Below are 19274 nucleotides of genomic sequence, written 5' to 3' on the forward strand. Positions count from 1 at the left end.
AATACCCTCTGGTCCCACTGCCTTACCTCACTGCCTCCCCCTTACACCGCCACATTCACACTTACGACAAACCTAATTACAAACATAGTATACAAAATTAACAAAATTTATATATTTTTCCTTTTATTTTTCATTTTTTTTCCTTTTTTTTTTTTTTTTTAACACTATATATAAAACACACATCTACTCTATCTATCCCACCACCCCTGATCCAGCTCTGGCCACAAAGTTCAGGATTTCTCCGAGCTAGGATCAGGCCCCAAAGTTTTTCCCCAGGCGGGGCCTGGACCAGGCCAGATCAGTCTCTTATCACCGCTGTTGAAAACCCCCCATCCCCCCAATCCCCCCACCCAACCTAACTAAGACCCTCTATTATATACAATACATACTTTACGCTATATACAATATATACATAAACCAACGTTACAGAACATAACCTACGTACTCACCACTTAAGGCTCAAGTTCGATGCTTGCAAACCTTCTATTCAGGAGACTGAAATTCAAAACAAAACTCTAGAGTGAAAAGGCATCAGCCCACCACCAGGATATAGGAGTACTAACGGACTAAGGCACCCCGAAGGAGAAACCCCTCCAGAGATGGGCCGCCCTCCGGGCACCCAGTCTTTCATACTCCAGAGAACGGACCTTCACTAGGGCACCTAGGATGCTGCTATAAACTTCGTCTACACGGAGGATTTTACTCTGCGTCGAAACTAAAACTCGTGCGTTCCACGTGAAGTACCTGACCACTGCGCTGACTATAAATAAAGTGACTCTGTCCCTTCTCCCGAGGTCTCCGAACGCTCCATAGGCCCACTCGGCATAGGACAGAGTAGCCAGCCGCGGCCAACCAATGGAAGCTCCCACCAAGTTGTACACCTCTGTATTAAAGGGACAATGAAGCAGGAAGTGCTCCATGCTTTCCAGCATGTTAGCACAAGCCTCACGGGGGCAATTCCTGTCCTCGGAGCTCCTGTACTTCAGATTGTCCCTCACATACAACTTACCTTGGAAGCAGCGCCAAGTCAAGTCCCAGTACTTCTTGGGGATCCTATTAGAATTTAACAAACTCAACCCAACCTCTAGATCCCGACTTGGGCAGTCCTTGAGGACCAATGGACTCTGAAAATGCGAAAGCAAGACCCGCATGTCGAGGAGTTTCCTCGGGAGGGACCTCACCTCCCACATTCCCAGACCCCACCGGCGTATCATCTTCAGAACCGGGGTAACATAAGCCGGGAGATGCCCATGCGGTGTGCGAAGATCCTTCAATCTTCCCCCTGTCTCCCATTCCTGGAAGAAAGGCTGAAACCATCCCTTGCAGGAGAATACCCACGGAGGAGCCCTCTCTTTCCAGAGGTTTGCCACGTTGACCTTCAAAAAGGTGTTCACTAGGAACACCACGGGGTTCACCATATTCAACCCCCCTAGTCTCCTCGTGCGGTAAGTGACCTCCCGCTTGAGTAGGTTCAGTCTATTCCCCCATAACATCTGAAAGAACAGACTGTAGACCCGAGTCCAGAGAGGCTCTGGCAAGACACAGACGCTGCCCAGGTAGATTAGTAAGGGGAGCAGGAAAGCTTTGCACAGGCCAACCCTTTCCCTCAGGGTCAAAGACCAACCCTTCCATTGGTCCACTTTTTGAGCGACACCTTTGATTCTGCCTTCCCAGTTTTTCGTGGGGTAATCACCCTGACCAAATTCGATGCCTAGGACTTTGGCATGTTCTTGGGGTTCGGGGAGGGTGTCCGGAAGATCAAACCCGGGATCCCCGCCTCCCAGCCAGAGACTCTCACACCTGGTTGACCTTGGACCCGGAAGCCTCCGAGTAGCTCTCCACTTCTGACATCACCACCATCGCCTCCTCTTGCGAAGAAACAAAAACGGTGACATCGTCCGCGTAGGCCACTACCCTCAGGATAGCCTCTGGCACCACCCCCCCATCCCCACCCCCGCCAACGGTCCACACTCGATCCTTCTGAGGAAGGGATCGATCGCAAACGCGTACAGCAATGGGCTAAGAGGGCAGCCCTGACGGACACCAGATCCTACCCCGAAAGGTTGTCCAATCCACCCATTTACCAGAGGGAAAGTCTCAGCCCCAGCGTATAAGGTCTTAAGCCAGTCCACAAACCCCCCAGGCAGACCGTACCTCAAAAGAGTGGACCAGAGGTACTCGTGGTCAACCCGGTCAAAAGCCTTTGCCTGATCCAGGGTCAGCAGGAACCCCTTCCAAAGGCCCGCCCTGCCTTGCTCCACGGCCTCTCGGACACCCAGAACAGCACTGAAAGTGCTACGGCCAGGAACGCAACAGTTCTGAGCCTCTGAAAGCAGCCGCGGCGCAAACTTCACCAGCCTGTTGAAAAGTATCTTAGCCAAAACCTTCCTGTCCACATTGAGAAGTGCTATGGGACGCCAATTCTCAATGCGTGACGGATCCTTACCCTTTGACAAAATGATCAAAGCTGACCTCCTTAATGATCTCGGCAGGGTGCCCGAGGAGAGACACTCATTAAACACCTGAGTCAAGAGGGGAACCAAGGAGTCCCTAAAGGTCCTAAAGAACTCGGATGTTAAGCCATCCGGACCTGGTGATTTTTTGGGCCTGAGCCCATCGATCGCCAGTCTCACTTCCTCTTCTTTGATCGCTTCTGCCAAAACGTCCAGCGAGAGGTCAGCCCCTGGCTCCGGAACAGCTTCAGCCAGGAAAGCCGACATCCTGTCACGATCCAGTTCCCTCCTTCCCAAGAGGTGTGAGTAGTATGAACTGACGACCTCCAAGATCCCTGATCTGGACCTCTTCAAGGATCCCGTACTGTCCATCAGTCCCGTCACTATCTTACTATTCACTGACATCTTGCAGCTTCTGTAAGGGTCGGGCGAGTAGTACTTCCCGTAGTCCCTCTCAAAAACCAAAGATGCGTGCCTATCGTACTGACACCTCTTCAGCAAGGACTTCACACCGGAGATCTCCTCGCGGCTACCTCCAGTCGAGACAAGATGCTCGAGTCTCCTCCTCAGGCTCTGATACAGGCGATCCCTGTTCAGGCTTCTGAGGTTCGAGAGTTGCCGGAAGAATTTCGCTACCCGATGTTTGAACATCTCCCACCACTCTTAGTGTTACTTAGGCCCAGCAGTGGTACCTGGCTCTGAAGAAAATCCTCAAAAGACCGTCTTACAGCTTCTTCCTCAAGGAGTGATGAATTCAGCTTCCAATAACCTCTTCCCATCCTAGGAGTCTCTGTAACGTTCAGAGAAAACATAATCAAAAAGTGGTCGGAGAACTCCACCTCCACAACCGACAACGGCGAGGAGACGGCTTCCTCCTTCAAATAAAACCTATCTATCCTAGACCTGCACTGACTACCTCTAAAAAAGGTGAATCCCGTGCTGCCTGTGTTGTGCCGGATGTGGACATCCACTAGGCGTGCCTCACTTACTATCCTGTTTAGCGCGAAGCAATCATAAGTCAGCCGGTCCCCAGAACCTCCTCTATCACAGGGTCTCGTGACGTTGTTGAAATCCCCTCCAAAGACCACCTGCCGACTTGAAAATAAGAAAGGTTTGATCTTCAAGAAGAGACATTTGCGGTCCCACTTGGATTGGGGACCGTAGATGTTAATGAGCCGAAGCTCCTGTCCCCCCATGGAGACATCTAGGATCAAGCATCTCCCCATTTCTAATTCAATTAATCGTCTGCATTCAACCGCTGCGGTCTTAAAAAGGACCGCCACACCGCTATACGGCTCGGCCGCAAGAGACCAGTAGGAGGGCCCATGCCTCCACTCCCTCCTTGCTTTATGCATGGTTGATAGGTCAGTCAACCTGGTCTCCTGCAAAAACAAAATGTCGGCATCAAGTTGGCCGAGAAAATGAAAGGCCGTGTACCTTGCCGCTTCTGACTTTATGCTGGCAACATTAATGGTTGCCAACGTCAACGGTGTGGGTGCCGCCATCATAATTGATTGGATTAAATAGCCTTTTTCTTCCCACCCCCAACAGCTTCACCCTCTTCCTCAGACAATGATGAGCTTTTAGTGCGCTTAAGACACACAGACTCATCCATTCTCTCCTTACATACACTCTGGCCCTTGTCTGGTGGTCCCGAGGTAGTCCCCCCCCCCAGAGGGCCCTTTAATTGCTCCCTGAGAAGAAGACTCAGCGACCCCCTGAGCCCCAACATCCTTGTCCGCAACCTCCGGCTCCGGGCTCCCGTCCTCCCCCTCTGCAGGGGAGTCCTGGAGGGCCCCGAACCGGTTGGAGAGATCCACCAGAGGGGGGGCGGCTGGACCTTCCAATGGCACCTGGATCAGGGCTAGAGAATCAGAGGGGTCGCACTCCAGAGCGGAGGCTCGAGACCCGGACCCACTCCTACCCTTGGTTGTTTTCCGGTTACCCTTTTTCCTTTGTTGTGACCATTCCCCCTCTCCCTCATCCAGACTGTCACCGGATGAGGGTTCCTGGGAGGACATGGCGTCCGCCTGCTCCTCCCTTTCAAGTCTCCTGACTTCCTCACTCAATTCGCTGTCTTTAGGATCCTCAGCTGCAAGTGAAGTACTTGGGTCAGGGTTTAGGGTCATTACTCCCTGCCCCCTGTTCCCATGGCGTTGCTCCTGCCGCCTGATGTTGGATGGCGGCAGCTTGCTCCTCACCGGTTCCCTGCCTCCTCCGCCCCTACTGGTCCCTTCACCGGCAAGATTAGTCCCGGCTTTCGCCTGTCCCGCACTCGCCGCTTTCAGGACTGCATTGGCAAAGGAACGCGGACAGCGACTGAATGGATGACCGAGGTCACCACACAAGTTACACCTAATCCTGCCACAGGTAGCAGCGAGATGGCCAAGGTCCCCACACAGTGCGCATTTCTGGGTGGTACACTGCGCACTGAAGTGTGTGGGGCTGCCGCACCTGTGACAGACCTTAGGCTGCCCCTGGTAGAAAATCAGGATCCTGTCCCTCCCCAAAAATGTAGAGGAAGGTATATGGGTAACAGTGTTTCCTGAAACCTTCAATTTCACCATGAAGGTCCAGGCCCCTGACCAGATACCATGGTCGTCGCGGGTCTTCTCAGGAATGCCGACGATGTCGCCATATCGACCAATCCAGGTGGAGATGTCCATGCAGGAAAGCGACTCGTTACTGGTCAAAACGGTCACCTTCCTGACCGAGTTCTGGCGGGATATTGCGACAGGGACGAAACCTTGCCATTCGGGGCGACCCCGAGCCAGCTCATGGCGAGACCAAAAAAGCTCAAGGCCCTCCGGTCTCACAAAGCTGACATCGAAGTAGGAGGTCCCATAGGGATGGATCAAGGCAAAGATGTCGTATGCCGCGAAGCCCATCCCCAGCAGGAGCTCAGCAACCTTTGACCGATCCGGACAGGCATCCTTGCTTACCCACTGGAGACGGGCCACGTTCCTACGGTTACTCCTCTGCCCCGGTGTCGGCAGAGACCAGACAGTCTCTGCCCCTCTATCTCGGAAGGCGGAAAGACCGTGTCTCTCTATCCAGAATGACAGATCAACCTCTCTCCCCTCTACATTGATGGAACTCTCCCCTTTCTTCAGGGCGTCCAGGAAGCGCTGCTGCAAGTCACCGTCCTCGGGGCCACCAGACAAGGGCGCACTACTACCCCCAGCAGTGACAGCCCCCGAATAGCTAGGGGCTGAAGCCCTCGCCACCGCTGGGGGGGCAGTGGGACCACTACCTACTTCCCCTCCACCAACACCAGTGCTGCTCTCCTCATTCACTCCACCAATACTCCCATCATTTGCTGCACCACAACTCCCATCATTCACTCCACCACTATTCCCACCATTCACTCCAGCAGTACTCCCATCATTTGCGGCACCACAACTCCTATCATTCACTCCACCACCTGTCCCATCATTCACTCCACCAATACTCCCAACGTTTGCGGCACCACAACTCCCATTATTCACTACACTGCTACTCCCATCATTCACCCCATTACCACTGTTCTCTGCACCTTCCACAGTCACCTCCATTCCCTCCTCCCTTGTGTCTGCAGTCTCTGCACTCACACCTGCTGGGTCGGGGGAGCGGTGCAGCACCACACCCGTTTTAATTAGCTCAGTGCTGACATTGTGCAGTTCTTTTGGAGCACTGTACCCCTAATTGTTCTGGGCTGCCTGCCCTGTAGCCACAGACTTCGGGGTGCTGGTATCACGCCTAGGGGCATGCTGTCCCCCCGTCACGGCAGAGCGCACAGTGTTCCTTGCTGATGATGTTCCCTGCTTTTGCTGTGCATTTTTTTTTTCCCGTGGCTCTGACTCAGCTGCGCGCCTCCTCTCCTCTGTTGAGGCGCACTGCGCCCCTGTCACAACAGTGCGCCCCCCTTTCGCCGCACCGTGCTCCTCGGCCCTGCCCCGCACAGCCCCGGCGTCGGCCGGCTCAGCTGCAGTGAGCAGGGATGTAGTCTGCCCACACCGTCCCCCTTTCGCAACGGCGTGGACATCCCCCCCGCTCTCCTCGGCCCCGGTGATAACTGGCTTAGCCGCAGCAGGCAGGGAGGGAAACTCCACGGGGTCCCCTATGTCCGGCGCCGTGAGTACCTCCACAGCCTCACCCCCTGCACTGTTCCCCGCACAGACGGCAGCATTGCCGGACGTCCTCCTCCTCTCCCCACCTTGCCTATGCCCCGGACCCACTGCAGAGCCCGTGCTTTTAGGTTTGGTGGGGTTTACACAGGAGGTGGTAGGTGTAACATCAGACATTGGTACATATTTGTAACTCACCACCTCCTGTGTCATCTTTTTTGTCTTCCTCCTCTTTTTGGTCTCCTCCGCTGGCTCGTCCTCCCCGAAGGAGAATCTGGTCAGGTCCACAGGAGACTCCAGCTCTCTGATCTCCCTCAACAGACCGCACTCCTCCTCTTCCTCCGCTGACACTCCAGCATGGGTTGTCGGAGTCTTCTGCCGTGCCGGGAGGCCGCTTCCTTGCTGGCTCTGCGACTCTTTCTCCCGGCTTGTTCCAGCACGAGAGACTCCAGCCACGACTTCATCGTCCTCCTCCTCCTCGCTTAGGACGCCGGCTGGCAGTTCTCCCGAGGTATTTAACCCCTTCATTTCAGAGAACCGCCGCTGGTTCTTAAACCTCTCCAGGAAGGGACCTGCGCTTTTCTCAATCCCCTCCCGGAGGAGCACTAACCGGACCACCTCATCTCTGAGGGCTTTAAACCTCTGGGAGGTCGCGGGTCTTTCCTTGTTAGAGGCACGGGTGTTCAGGATCCGTGCCTCCCGCAGCTGCTCCTTCAGCCCGGTCAGTGCTTTGCCGGCGTCCTCGTACTCTCGCAACATGGCGACCACTCGGGAGGAGAAGGAGCTCGTGGACTCGCTGGAGGTCATCTCGCCCCATGATGTTGCTGGGCTCTTCTTCCTGGGGCCTGGGGTGCCTCTGTCTCCCTCTCTGGGCGGACGATGAGCCGTCTCGGGGTTGGAGTAGGTGGGTACGGTCTTTCTCATCCGACCAGATCTCCTCACGCCCTCCTGGGCCGGTTGCTGCTGCTCTCTGTCCCCCGCCGGCACAGACCGGGGAACAGAAGCCTGGGAAGCCATGCCTGGCTCCCAGGAAGCCTGCCTCTCCCTGGGGAGAAGAGAGGCAGACTCTGGGCCTCCTCCTGGAAGTCCTGGAGCTCACAAGACAGGTGCTGCTCTCAGCAGGGTGTGACTGATTGTGGGCACCTGTCCTACAGTCCCCTCCCCCAGTAATGGCTGATAACGGGGAGTAACAGATTGTAGTCTCCTGTCCTACAGTCTCCTCCCCAGTAATGGCCGATAACGGGGAGTAACAGATTGTAGTCTCCTGTCCTACAGTCTCCTCCCCCAGTAATGGCCGATAACAGGGAGTAATAGATTGTAGTCTCCTGTCCTACAGTCTCCTCCCCAGTAATGGCTGATAACGGGGAGTAATAGATTGTAGGTCTTTTTTATTATTATAAAATCCTTCACGACGTTACAAAATAAAACACAACAGAACAAACAGAACAAAAACTCCAATCAGAAACAATATGACAAAATCAGACACAAACACAAAGAAATAAACCAGAAATGGAAACAATAAGGGAAATTCTCGACCTACAAAACGGGAAAAGAAAATTAAATTAAAGAAACGAGAGATTAAAAAACTAAAAAACAAAACGAAAAAAGAACAAAATTACAATAATTACACCAGCACCCCCTTAAAATAATAAATAAATAAAATCATGTAAAACCCCCGACCCAGCTCCATTCACACTATTATATACAACCCTGAACTACATTTACACCGTCCTATATACAATACTATATACACTATATACAATATAAACATATGACACCAGTCCGAATATTGTACAAGACACACCTAATACCCTCTGGTCCCACTGCCTTACCTCACAGCCTCCCCCTTACACCGCCACATTCACACTTACGACAAACCTAATTACAAACATAGTATACAAAATTAACAATATTTATATATTTTTTCCTTTTTTCCCTTTTATTTATTTTTTCCTTTTTTTGGGATTTTTTTTTATTTTTTTTTTATTTTTTTAACACTATATATAAAACACACATCTACTCTTAACTATCCCACCACCCCTGATCCAGCTCTGGCCACAAAGTTCAGGATTTCTCCGAGCTAGGATCAGGCCCCAAAGTTTTTCCCCAGGCGGGGCCTGGACCAGGCCAGATCAGTCTCTTATCACCGCTGTTGAAAACCCCCCATCCCCCCAATCCCCCCACCCAACCTAACTAAGACCCTCTATTATACACAATATATACAATACATACATTACGCTATATACAATATATACATAAACCAACGTTACAGAACATAACCTACGTACTCACCACTTAAGACTCAAGTTCGATGCTTGCAAACCTTCTATTCAGGAGACCGAAATTCAAAACAAAACTCTAGAGTGAAAAGGCATCAGCCCACCACCAGGATATAGGAGTACTAACGGACTAAGGCACCCCGAAGGAGAAACCCCTCCAGAGATGGGCCGCCCTCCGGGCACCCAGTCTCTCATACTCCAGAGAACGGACCTTCACCAGGGCACCTAGGATGCTGCTATAAACTTCGTCTACACGGAGGATTTTACTCTGCGTCGAAACTAAAACTCGTGCGTTCCACGTGAAGTACCTGACCACTGCGCTGACTATAAATAAAGTGACTCTGTCCCTTCTCCCGAGGTCTCCGAACGCTCCATAGGCCCACTCGGCATAGGACAGAGTCGCCAGCCGCGGCCAACCAATGGAAGCTCCCACCCTGTTGTACACCTCTGTATTAAAGGGTGAGTAATAGATTGTAGTCTCCTGTCCTACAGTCTCCTCCCCAGTAAAGGCTGATAACGGGGAGTAATAGATTGTAGTCTCCTGTCCTACAGTCTCCTCCCCCAGTAATGGCCGATAACAGGGAGTAATAGATTGTAGTCTCCTGTCCTACAGTCTCCTCTCCCAGTAATGGCTAATAACGGGGAGTAATAGATTGCAGTCTCCTGTCCTACAGTCTCCTCCCCAGTAATGGCTGATAACGGGGAGTAATAGATTGTAGTCTCCTGTCCTACAGTCTCCTCCCCAGTAATGGCTGATAACGGGGAGTAATAGATTGTAGTCTCCTGTCCTACAGTCTCCTACCCCAGTAATGGCTGATAACAGGGAGTAATAGATTGTAGTCTCCTGTCCTACAGTCTCCTCCCCAGTAATGGCTGATAACGGGGAGTAATAGATTGTAGTCTCCTGTCCTACAGTCTCCTCCCCCAGTAATGGCTGATAACAGGGAGTAATAGATTGTAGTCTCCTGTCCTACAGTCTCCTCCCCCAGTAATGGCTGATAACGGGGAGTAATAGATTGTAGTCTCCTGTCCTACAGTCTCCTCCCCAGTAATGGCTGATAACGGGGAGTAATAGATTGTAGTCTCCTGTCCTACAGTCTCCTACCCCAGTAATGGCTGATAACGGGGAGTAATAGATTGTAGTCTCCTGTCCTACAGTCTCCTCCCCCAGTAATGGCTGATAACAGGGAGTAATAGATTGTAGTCTCCTGTCCTACAGTCTCCTCCCCAGGTATGGCTAACAGGGAGTAATAGATTACAATTGTTTCCTTCTGTTTACATCCCTCGTGTCGATCGTCTTTGTCATGCTGCTGCAATGCAGATAGGTGCAGGCTCCACTAGATGGCAGTAGAGAGGAAGCAGGACTGTGCCTAAACAGAGCTGGCCTGCAGTACCGTAGTGAGGCTACCACGTGGCAGCAGAATAGTCAAACAAACGGGGTCAAATCCTAGACTGTAGCGCACCAAAGGAATAAGCAGACTCATGGTCAGAGACAAGCCAGCAAATCGGTAACGGTCAGGAGTGGATAAGCCAAAAGATAAAATACAGAAGCAGGTCAGGATACAAGCCAAGTCAAAACCAGGAAGTCAGCACATTAAAGAGAAACAATGAGTCAGGACGGGAATGGGGGAAAACAGAGACACGGGTTCAGACAGCAAACGCAGCAGGAGAAATCAGAGCAACCAGAGTCAGCTACAGCAGCCCTAGGCAAAAACTATAACTGACATCACCTGCAGGAAACAGCGGCAATAAATAGCCAACCTGAACCAAGACTGGGGCTGGGAAAGGTTAACCCTTACATGACTAGACCAGGAAAAATGGAAAACAGGACTCAAAACCCGGTCTGGATCATGACAGTCTTTACCCAGATAATACACGACTGTGGCGCAGATTTCCGACCTCTGATTGTTTCAGTAATTTATAAATTAAATGTTTCCACAAAAATAGCAAAAGGTTGGAGTCTACGAAGAGTAATCAGGAGGCTGAGATACAACTGAGATATGTAATGATGTATAGTAGGTTTCTATGAAGACAGTGGCTAGATGATAGAGTCACAGACACAGGTATACGTGAAAGTAGTTTGTATTAAACAAGCAGCACAGAACAGCACAGGTGCTGGCGGAGCCAGATAATGACAGCAGTGGTAACAGCAGCAGAACTCAGTCCAGTAGATAGCAAGTTGTACACCAGCACTATGTAGATGTAAGCAGACACAGTCTTAAGAATGCAGGCAAGGACAGTCACTTAGCCCTCTCCCTTGCGGGAGGGGAATCTTCGGGCACAGTGCAGTGGCAGAGAAAGTCACTAGGTAATTGATACTGGATGTGCAAAGGTAGCAGTGATAGTCTCTCAGGTGGAACGCACACAGCAGTCAAGATCTTCAGCGCATACCGTGAGTGCTGTAGTAGCGGTGAGCGGTGGAGGCAGGGCTGGAAGGAGCCTTCAGGCCGACACCGTCAGAAGGTCCAGGCAGCGGCAGTAGGCAGCAGGTAATCCAGGTGGATTCAGCAGGAAGGAAGGAGGTAGCACAGCGTGCAACTCCCAGCTAGCAGATCAGGTACAGAACGAGATATACAAGCAAGGTAGTCACGTCCAGGAAAGCTATTTAAACCCGGCGGGCGGGACCAACAGGCGGTGATGTCACAGGAACCAGTATGGCCGAACGAAGCCAGGCTTAAGGGCAACAGTAAGGGCAAAGTCCGGAACACAGCAGAATAGGAACGATGCTTACAAGATACCAGTGTGAGGTGTATAGGATTAGATACACAGCTCAGCAGTCAGTATCACACAGGAGAGGATTAGATACATGGCTCAGCACACAGTATCACACAGGATAGGATTAGATACACAGCTCAGCAGTCAGTATCACACAGGATAGGATTAGATACATGGCTCAGCAGTCAGTATCACACAGGATAGGATTAGATACACGGCTCAGCAGTCAGTATCACACAGGATAGGAATAGATACACGGCTCAGCAGTCAGTATCACACAGGATAGGATTAGATACACGGCTCAGCAGTCAGTATCACACAGGATAAGATTAGGAATACGGCCGAGTCTCGCATGGTAATACCCGGCACTCAGGAGCGGAGCGTGCAGCTGCATAGAAATAAATGGAGCCGCACGCTCTGCCCCCGTGTGCTGACAGCAGTGCCGGGTATTACCATGCGAGACTCGGCCATATTCCTCGCATGTGTGATCCCGGCCTAAGGCCGGGATCACACTAGAGAGGAATACGGACGAGTGAGAGGCGTTAAAAGCACGCATTACACACGGACCAATGATTCTCTATGGGTTTGCTCCCAACAGCCGTATATTTCTCATCCGTATTCTACGCTCCGTGCCACTCGCAGCATGCTGCCATTGTCAGTGTACTCCGCCCGTAGTACGCCAATGCAAGTCTATGGGTGCGCAAAAAATACGGATTACACACGGACTACACGTCTGACTTGCGACAAATACGCAGGTCTTTTGGCTGGTGATAGGAAATGGGCCAATCCATCATCCGGAAGCTTAGACATGCAAATGAGCTCAAAAACCGCTCCAGACATCCAGGCAGTACACCTCCACGGAGTACAGCAGCGTCATGGCGCCATATTTCCTCAATGTGGAGATGCTCATTGTCCTGGTGCAGGAGCGGCCAGAACTCTGGGACCAACGTGATGCAAATTATGCGAACCGGACAAGAAAGGAGGCGTCATGGAGGCGCATATGTCGCCAGATGTTCCATAATTTTGGTGATTGCCCACATGAGGAGCAGCAGAAACTGAGTAAGTACAAGGCCAAAAACAGTTTAAAAATACCTCACATCAAAAGATGCATATAGAATGCCCCCCCCCTTCCTGTGCATGTTCTTTTTGCCTCATGAGGCGGGTAGATTTTGATGTGACACATGGTTTTACATCGCCATAATTTGGCCCAGGCAACAAGCTCCTCATCCTCCTAGCCAACCAAGTTATTAAGTGTAGTTACTTGATACCTGAACTATTGTGACCCTGTGTATCTGGCCTGGATGCCCCAATTATATATGCCACCCTGGGTAGAAAGCACACCCCAGAAGGCCACATGCCTAGACTACTGGTTGCAAATGTGACCTATCAAATATGTGAACTTGAGAATATTTCCTGTCACATTGCAGTGGATGATGTGATGAAACGCTGGTGCAGCATCCGCGACCAATACCGCCGGGAACGTCAGCAGCGGTCCAGGAGTGGGGATGCGGGCCACATAAAGAGGAAATACATCTATTATGACCGCCTCTCCTTCCTCGCCCCAATTCTGGATCTGAGACCGTAAGTAGATACCTCACACCACATTACACAGATACTTTACAGGGCCAAAAATATTGATTTATTTTTGGCTCTGTTCTATTTCATAACAGAACTCAGTCCAACCTTACGGATAGAGGAACGGGCTCAGAGACAGAGCCCATAATTGATCCTGTAGGGGATGAGGTGGCGGGCCCATCTTCTCCCCCTACAAGCATGGGTGAAGAATCCTCTCAGGAGAACCCATTGCCTGCCCCTCAAACCCCACCACCAGGACCGTCTGCTGCTGGCCCATCACCCATACTGGAGGAACAGGGCAACATGAGCAGCAGCCCAACTGCCCAGATCCGGGGCTCCCCACAGCCTGCTGGACCATCCCGGCGAGGACGAAGAAGGCGCCAGATCCCTGCACAAGATACCCGGACCAATGTGGACACAGGGGTCTTCAACTATCTGGCTAGAGTGAATACAGATGATGGCGAGGAGGCATATTCACGTGGCCTGGCCCTTTATCTTCGGGCCCTTTCCCGTGAGGTGAGGCTCCGTATTCGAGGATGTTTTCAGATCCTGCTTGATGCAAGCACACCCCCAATACCCCATATGAGTTGTTTGAATATCTGGAGAGGTGGCAGCTTTCCCCCCGAAATCTAATGCGCATGAGACCACCCACATACATGCTTGCTCAAGCAGGCTCTGAGGATCCTCAGATACGTGGGCCTACACCTCACCCCCTTCCTCCTCCTACCCAACTTTCACAACAGCAGCCACATATGTCTGGCTCTAGTCAACCTCACCAATATGGCCACTTTTTCCCACCCAGTGTTGGAGGCTGGTCCCAACCTGGTTGGGGACGACATGGCTATATTGGTGGGTATGAGACACGGGCCTACCCGAGCCAACAAGATGCCCCTCTCCAGTATCACTCTGGCCAGTACCAAGCCCAATCTCAGGAGGCAGGACAATTCCCACATCATGAGCAACGGTATGTCCCCACACAGGGCGATGTTGGCCAAAGTAGCCAGCAGCAACCACAGGCTGCTCTTCCGCCTTCTCCTCCCTCGACGTCCCAAAATTTATAATGTAGCCATTTTGGTATTGCATTATGTTGTATTTTTGTTTTTGTATGAGTGAAAAATTGTTTGTAAAAAAATGTTCACATCTGCAAAAAGGCCAATTTGCCACATTGCCACAGTTATCATATGGCAATAATATGTTTTGATTTAAAAAAAACAACAACAAAAAAAAGGGTCAAGTAAACATTTGGCTACTACATTTTACGTCTCTGTCTCGATTCTAAAAAACCGTGTCAGCAAACTAACATACGCTTACCAATGCAATGAAACAGTCATAGAATCAGAAGGGGTAGAAATATATATATTTACACAGACATAAACCACAAAATTATAACATAGACACAGCATGCTCTTGCCAAGAAGTTTCCCCCTCAGGTGACATAAAGTAATTAGTGAAAATATCACGCACATTAAGGCCAGAGAGCTGTCTACGTTGAGGGTTGATAGGTGGTCTCACCCTGCGCACATTGTCCGGCCTATGCACAACACCACCAGAGGAGGAACAATCATGTATCCTGGTGAAGTTATGCAGAACCACACAGGCTTTCACTACTTCATTAACATTTTGTTCACTCAGCTGAATGACAGACTGGAGTACTCGCCATTTGGCATAAAGAATGCCAAAGGAACACTCCACCAGTCGCCGAGCACGTGATAGGCGCAAGTTACAAATTCTGCGCCTGTGGTCAAGGTTGCGCCGGGGATATGGCCTCATGACATTGCGCGTTAACTGAAAGGCCTCATCTGCCACAAGGACATGAGGGACAGATTCTTGAGTGGAGCCTGGTAGCTGGCGTGGTGGTGGTAGATCCAACTGGTTGGTGCATAGCTGCCGAGCCATAATGGAAGTATTAAAGACTCAAGAGTCTCCCGTCCTTCCATAGGCCCCAATGTCAACAATTATAAACTTGTATTGAGGGTCGGCCAGAGCCAACAATACAACAGAAAAGTATTGTTTATAATTGAAGAATTGGGAGCCAGAGTTCGGCAGCTTACGCACCCGGATATGTTTGCTATCAAGGGCCCCAATACAATTAGGAAACTGGCAGTCCTCCTCAAAGTCCCTTGATATTCTCAACCAGTCTTCCATCCTGGGCTCGAGCATGACCACTTGATGGAGTCTTGTCCAGATTTCACTACATGTCGTCCTGACTATGCCAGATATGGTTGATCTTCCAATGAGAAACTCATGGTGGAGGGCGGCATAAGACAGGCCAGTGGACAGGAAACTGTAGAACAACAGAAATGGATAATTTTAGAATGCATAAAGTCCAAAAACATCAGTTACATGCCGACCAAACTTGGGAGGAATTGAGATAGAATAACACACACATATTTTGTTGCACAATGACTACATGATATTCAGTACATCTTACACACAACATTCTGGTCTCTAAGTTTCAACATATCTGGAATAAGATGAGGGCATTAAACTTATTCCATGAAGCAAAAAATACAGACTTTGGGCAACACATCATCAACATAGAGAATGTGGTTGTGTAGTACATACCGTATTGTGAGTAGAAGTCGCTCCTCTGCAGATATCGCTTTGCGCATCCTTGTGTCCTGAAAGGTGATCCCAGGGCGCACTGTCTCCAAGAGTCGATCAAATGTGGAAAAGCTCATGCAACAGTATTGGTAGAATTTAGCCGGATGCTCCCGCAGAGAAGAATAGAGGCGGTGAAAATGACCTCTTGTGAGTGGTTGCCTCAAAAGTGGATGGACCCACATGCGTCTCCTCCTCCGCGGATCCACTATCACTGGGTATGGTTGACCAAGGCGCCGTGACAAAAGCCAGTTGAAGAGAACCTGCTCAGTTGTGTTGAAACTCAGACTCTCTGCCATGTTGCACATACAACAGCAGCACACCTAGTGAAGGCAAGGTCACAAATGGACAGAATGGAGGCAGCCACCTATTCCTGAGGCAATAAATAGGGTGCAGGCTAATGATTTAGTTAGCAGGCCTCAAAACCATTAAATGTCCATTTTGCAAGCCTGCGAGAAAATCTCGCCATACGGATTACATACGGATGCTGACATGCGCAAAATACGCGACCGCACCTTGCTTACGGATGACATACGGAGCACTATTTAGGGGTCATTCATCCGTATTACGCCTGTAAACTACGGACCGTATTTTGCGTTGGTTAGTGTGACCCCGGCCTTACGCTGACACGTCTTTGATTAGCTCCAGCGCCATCGTGTGGCCAGAACACATTTTTACATCTAGTCTGAGTTTTGGACCCGGCCTCCATTTCTCCCTTTATGATCAGCAGCTAAACCATCTCTTATAATTTAATATTTCTAACCTTACACTGCAGACTGCAACTATTTGTTTCTTTTTATTGCAGGTGATGAACCCTCAGGTGAAAAGTCAAGGAAGTTGTTAAATGGTCAAGGTAACAGCCATCATCCTAACATAAATGCATTCTTCTGCTGAAATACTCTGTGCTGCTGAGGGACCCTGCTCCTTCCATTCTGTAACTTCTTCCCTATGACCTCCTACAACCGGCACACTCCTGTCCTGAAATGCACTGTGCTGCTGAGGTCTCTGCTCTTTTCCACCATGTAACTCTCAGTCTGCTCCCTGACCCGTCATCACATTTGTCCATCGCCTTCATTTTTACTTTGCCTTTTTCTTCCCCTTTAAGACGTTCTGATGTCGCGGAGCTCAGCAAACTCCGTCATCAAGAGGCACCGGCGCTCCTATGACTTTTTAGAAAGGTGAGGCTTGTGACGGGTCTCTGCACCCCAATACTGCGCTCACAGGGACTCGGGTCTGTCCAGTGTGAGCCCCGATGGCTCCACGTATGCTCCACTTTGCATAGAAAGTAGATTGTGAGCTCCTGGGGTCAGGGATGATGAGAGTGATCCATCCTGGGTGTATGACAGACACTACATTACGAGTGATACAAGAATCTTTGTGAAAACGTCTGGAGAAATCTGGGCAGCAAGTGATAAAAGTGCTGAAACGCCACAATGGCCGTAATAGTTGTTACCAGCTTTCCCCAAAAAAGTGCTGCTGGAGAATGACAACTCCTAACATTCTATCCATTGTGCTCTTTCTTGTATTTTAGGTTCTTTCTGAGAATAAAGCCTCCTCTGGAGATAAAGATGGAGCAGTGTGAGAACTACCGACCCTGCGATCAGCTGTCAGAGAGGGTCGGCTTCTACCCGGCCTATCAGAGATACTTTGGGCGCGTGTGAATCAAGAGCCATGAGCCAAGGAGGCACGGACCCCAAATCTGCAGCTTTGAGGATCCCTATATCATCTAACGCCAAATAAGACGCGTGTGACCCGATATAAGTGACCCAGTACACCCCATGTAATAAGATGTGTGTGACCCCATATGTGACCCTGTACACCCCCGTGTAATAAGATGTGTGTGACCCTGTACACCCCCATGTAATAAGATGTGCGTGACCCCATATGTGACTCTGTACACCCCCATGTAATAAGATGTGTGTGACCCCATATGTGACCCTGTACACCCCATGTAATAAGATGTATGTGACCCAATGTGACCCTGTACACCCCATGTAATAAGATGTGTGTGACCCTGTACACCCCCATGTAATAAGATGTGTGTGACCCTGTACACCCCATGTAATAAGATGTGTGTGACCCCATATGTGACCCTGTACACCCCCTTGTAATAAGATGTGTGTGACCCTGTACACCCCCATGTAATAAGATGTGCGTGACCCCATATGTGACCCTGTACACCCCCATGTAATAAGATGTGCGTGACCCCATATGTGACCCTGTACACCCCCGTGTAATAAGATGTGTGTGGCCCTGTACACCCCCATGTAATAAGATGTGCGTGACCCCATATGTGACCCTGTACACCCCCGTGTAATAAGATGTGTGTGACCCCATGTGACCCTGTACACCCCATGTAATAAGATGTATGTGACCCTGTACACCCCATGTAATAAGATGTGTGTGACCCTGTACACCCCCATGTAATAAGATGTGTGTGACCCTGTACACCCCATGTAATAAGATGTGTGTGACCCCATATGTGACCCTGTACACCCCCTTGTAATAAGATGTGTGTGACCCTGTACACCCCCATGTAATTAGATGTGCATGACCCCATATGTGACCCTGTATACCTCCGTGTAATAAGATGTGTGTGACCCCATATGTGACCCTGTGCACCCCATGTAATAAGATGTATGTGACCCCATGTGACCCTGTACACCCCATGTAATAAGATGTGTGTGACCCTGTACACCCCCATGTAATAAGATGTGTGTGACCCCATATGTGACCCTGTACACCCCATATAATAAGATGTGTGTGACCCCATGTGACCCTGTACACCCCATGTAATAAGATGTGTGTGACCCTGTACACCCCATGTAATAAGTGTGTGACCCCATATGTGACCCTGTACACCCCATGTAATGTGTGACCCCATATGTGACCCTGTACACCCACATGTAATAAGATGTGTGTGACCCCATATGTGACCCTGTACACCCCCATGTAATAAGATGTGTGTGACCTCATATGTGACCCTGTAACCCCATGTAATAAGATGTGTGTGACCCCATACACCCCATGTAATAAGACGTGTGTCCCAATATAAGTGACCCTGTACACCCCATGTAATAAGATGTGTGTGACCCCATATGTGACCCTGTACACCCCATGTAATAAGACGTGTGTGACCCAATATAAGTGACCCTGTAAACCCCCCATGTAATAAGACATGTGTGACCCCATATAAGTGACCCAGTACACCCCATGTAATTAGACGTGTGTGACCCCATATAAGTGACCCCGTACACCCCATGTTATGCTTGATATGTAGATCATTTCAGAGCCAACTACATAAACTTTTACTGAAGCATAAATTCGGTCAGAATATTTCATTTCACAAACATACCAGAAATAGGAAAAAAACACTAAAAATGTCTCCATAATCAGCAAAGGTAGAAGGAAAATTGCTACAGGGGCTTCTCACTAAACTAGAATGTCATCAAAAAGTGAGTTTATTTCAGTTCTTCAACACAGACAGTGCCTCTCCTCTATTCTATAGAGTCATTACACACAGAGTGATCTATGTCACGGGTTTA

The 19274-nt window shown here is 50.0% G+C and overlaps 1 protein-coding gene across 1 annotated transcript in view; it reads left to right on the forward strand.

Annotated features, from left to right (window-relative positions):
- Positions 1–19052, forward strand: part of LOC141077470 (osteocalcin-like) — a 30933-nt gene extending 11881 nt beyond the window's left edge. Inside the window, exons 2-4 of the mRNA XM_073564411.1 lie at positions 16535–16582; positions 16835–16907; positions 17261–19052. Of these exons, the coding sequence (XP_073420512.1) occupies positions 16535–16582; positions 16835–16907; positions 17261–17390 (251 nt within the window). The 3' untranslated portion in view covers positions 17391–19052. The remainder of the gene's footprint in view (positions 1–16534; positions 16583–16834; positions 16908–17260) is intronic.
- The last annotated feature ends 222 nt before the right edge of the window (positions 19053–19274 follow it).

The sequence above is a fragment of the Dendrobates tinctorius genome, unplaced genomic scaffold (assembly GCF_039654945.1).
Source record: "Dendrobates tinctorius isolate UK_male_01 unplaced genomic scaffold, ASM3965494v1 ptg000455l, whole genome shotgun sequence".
Lineage (NCBI taxonomy): Eukaryota > Metazoa > Chordata > Amphibia > Anura > Dendrobatidae > Dendrobates > Dendrobates tinctorius.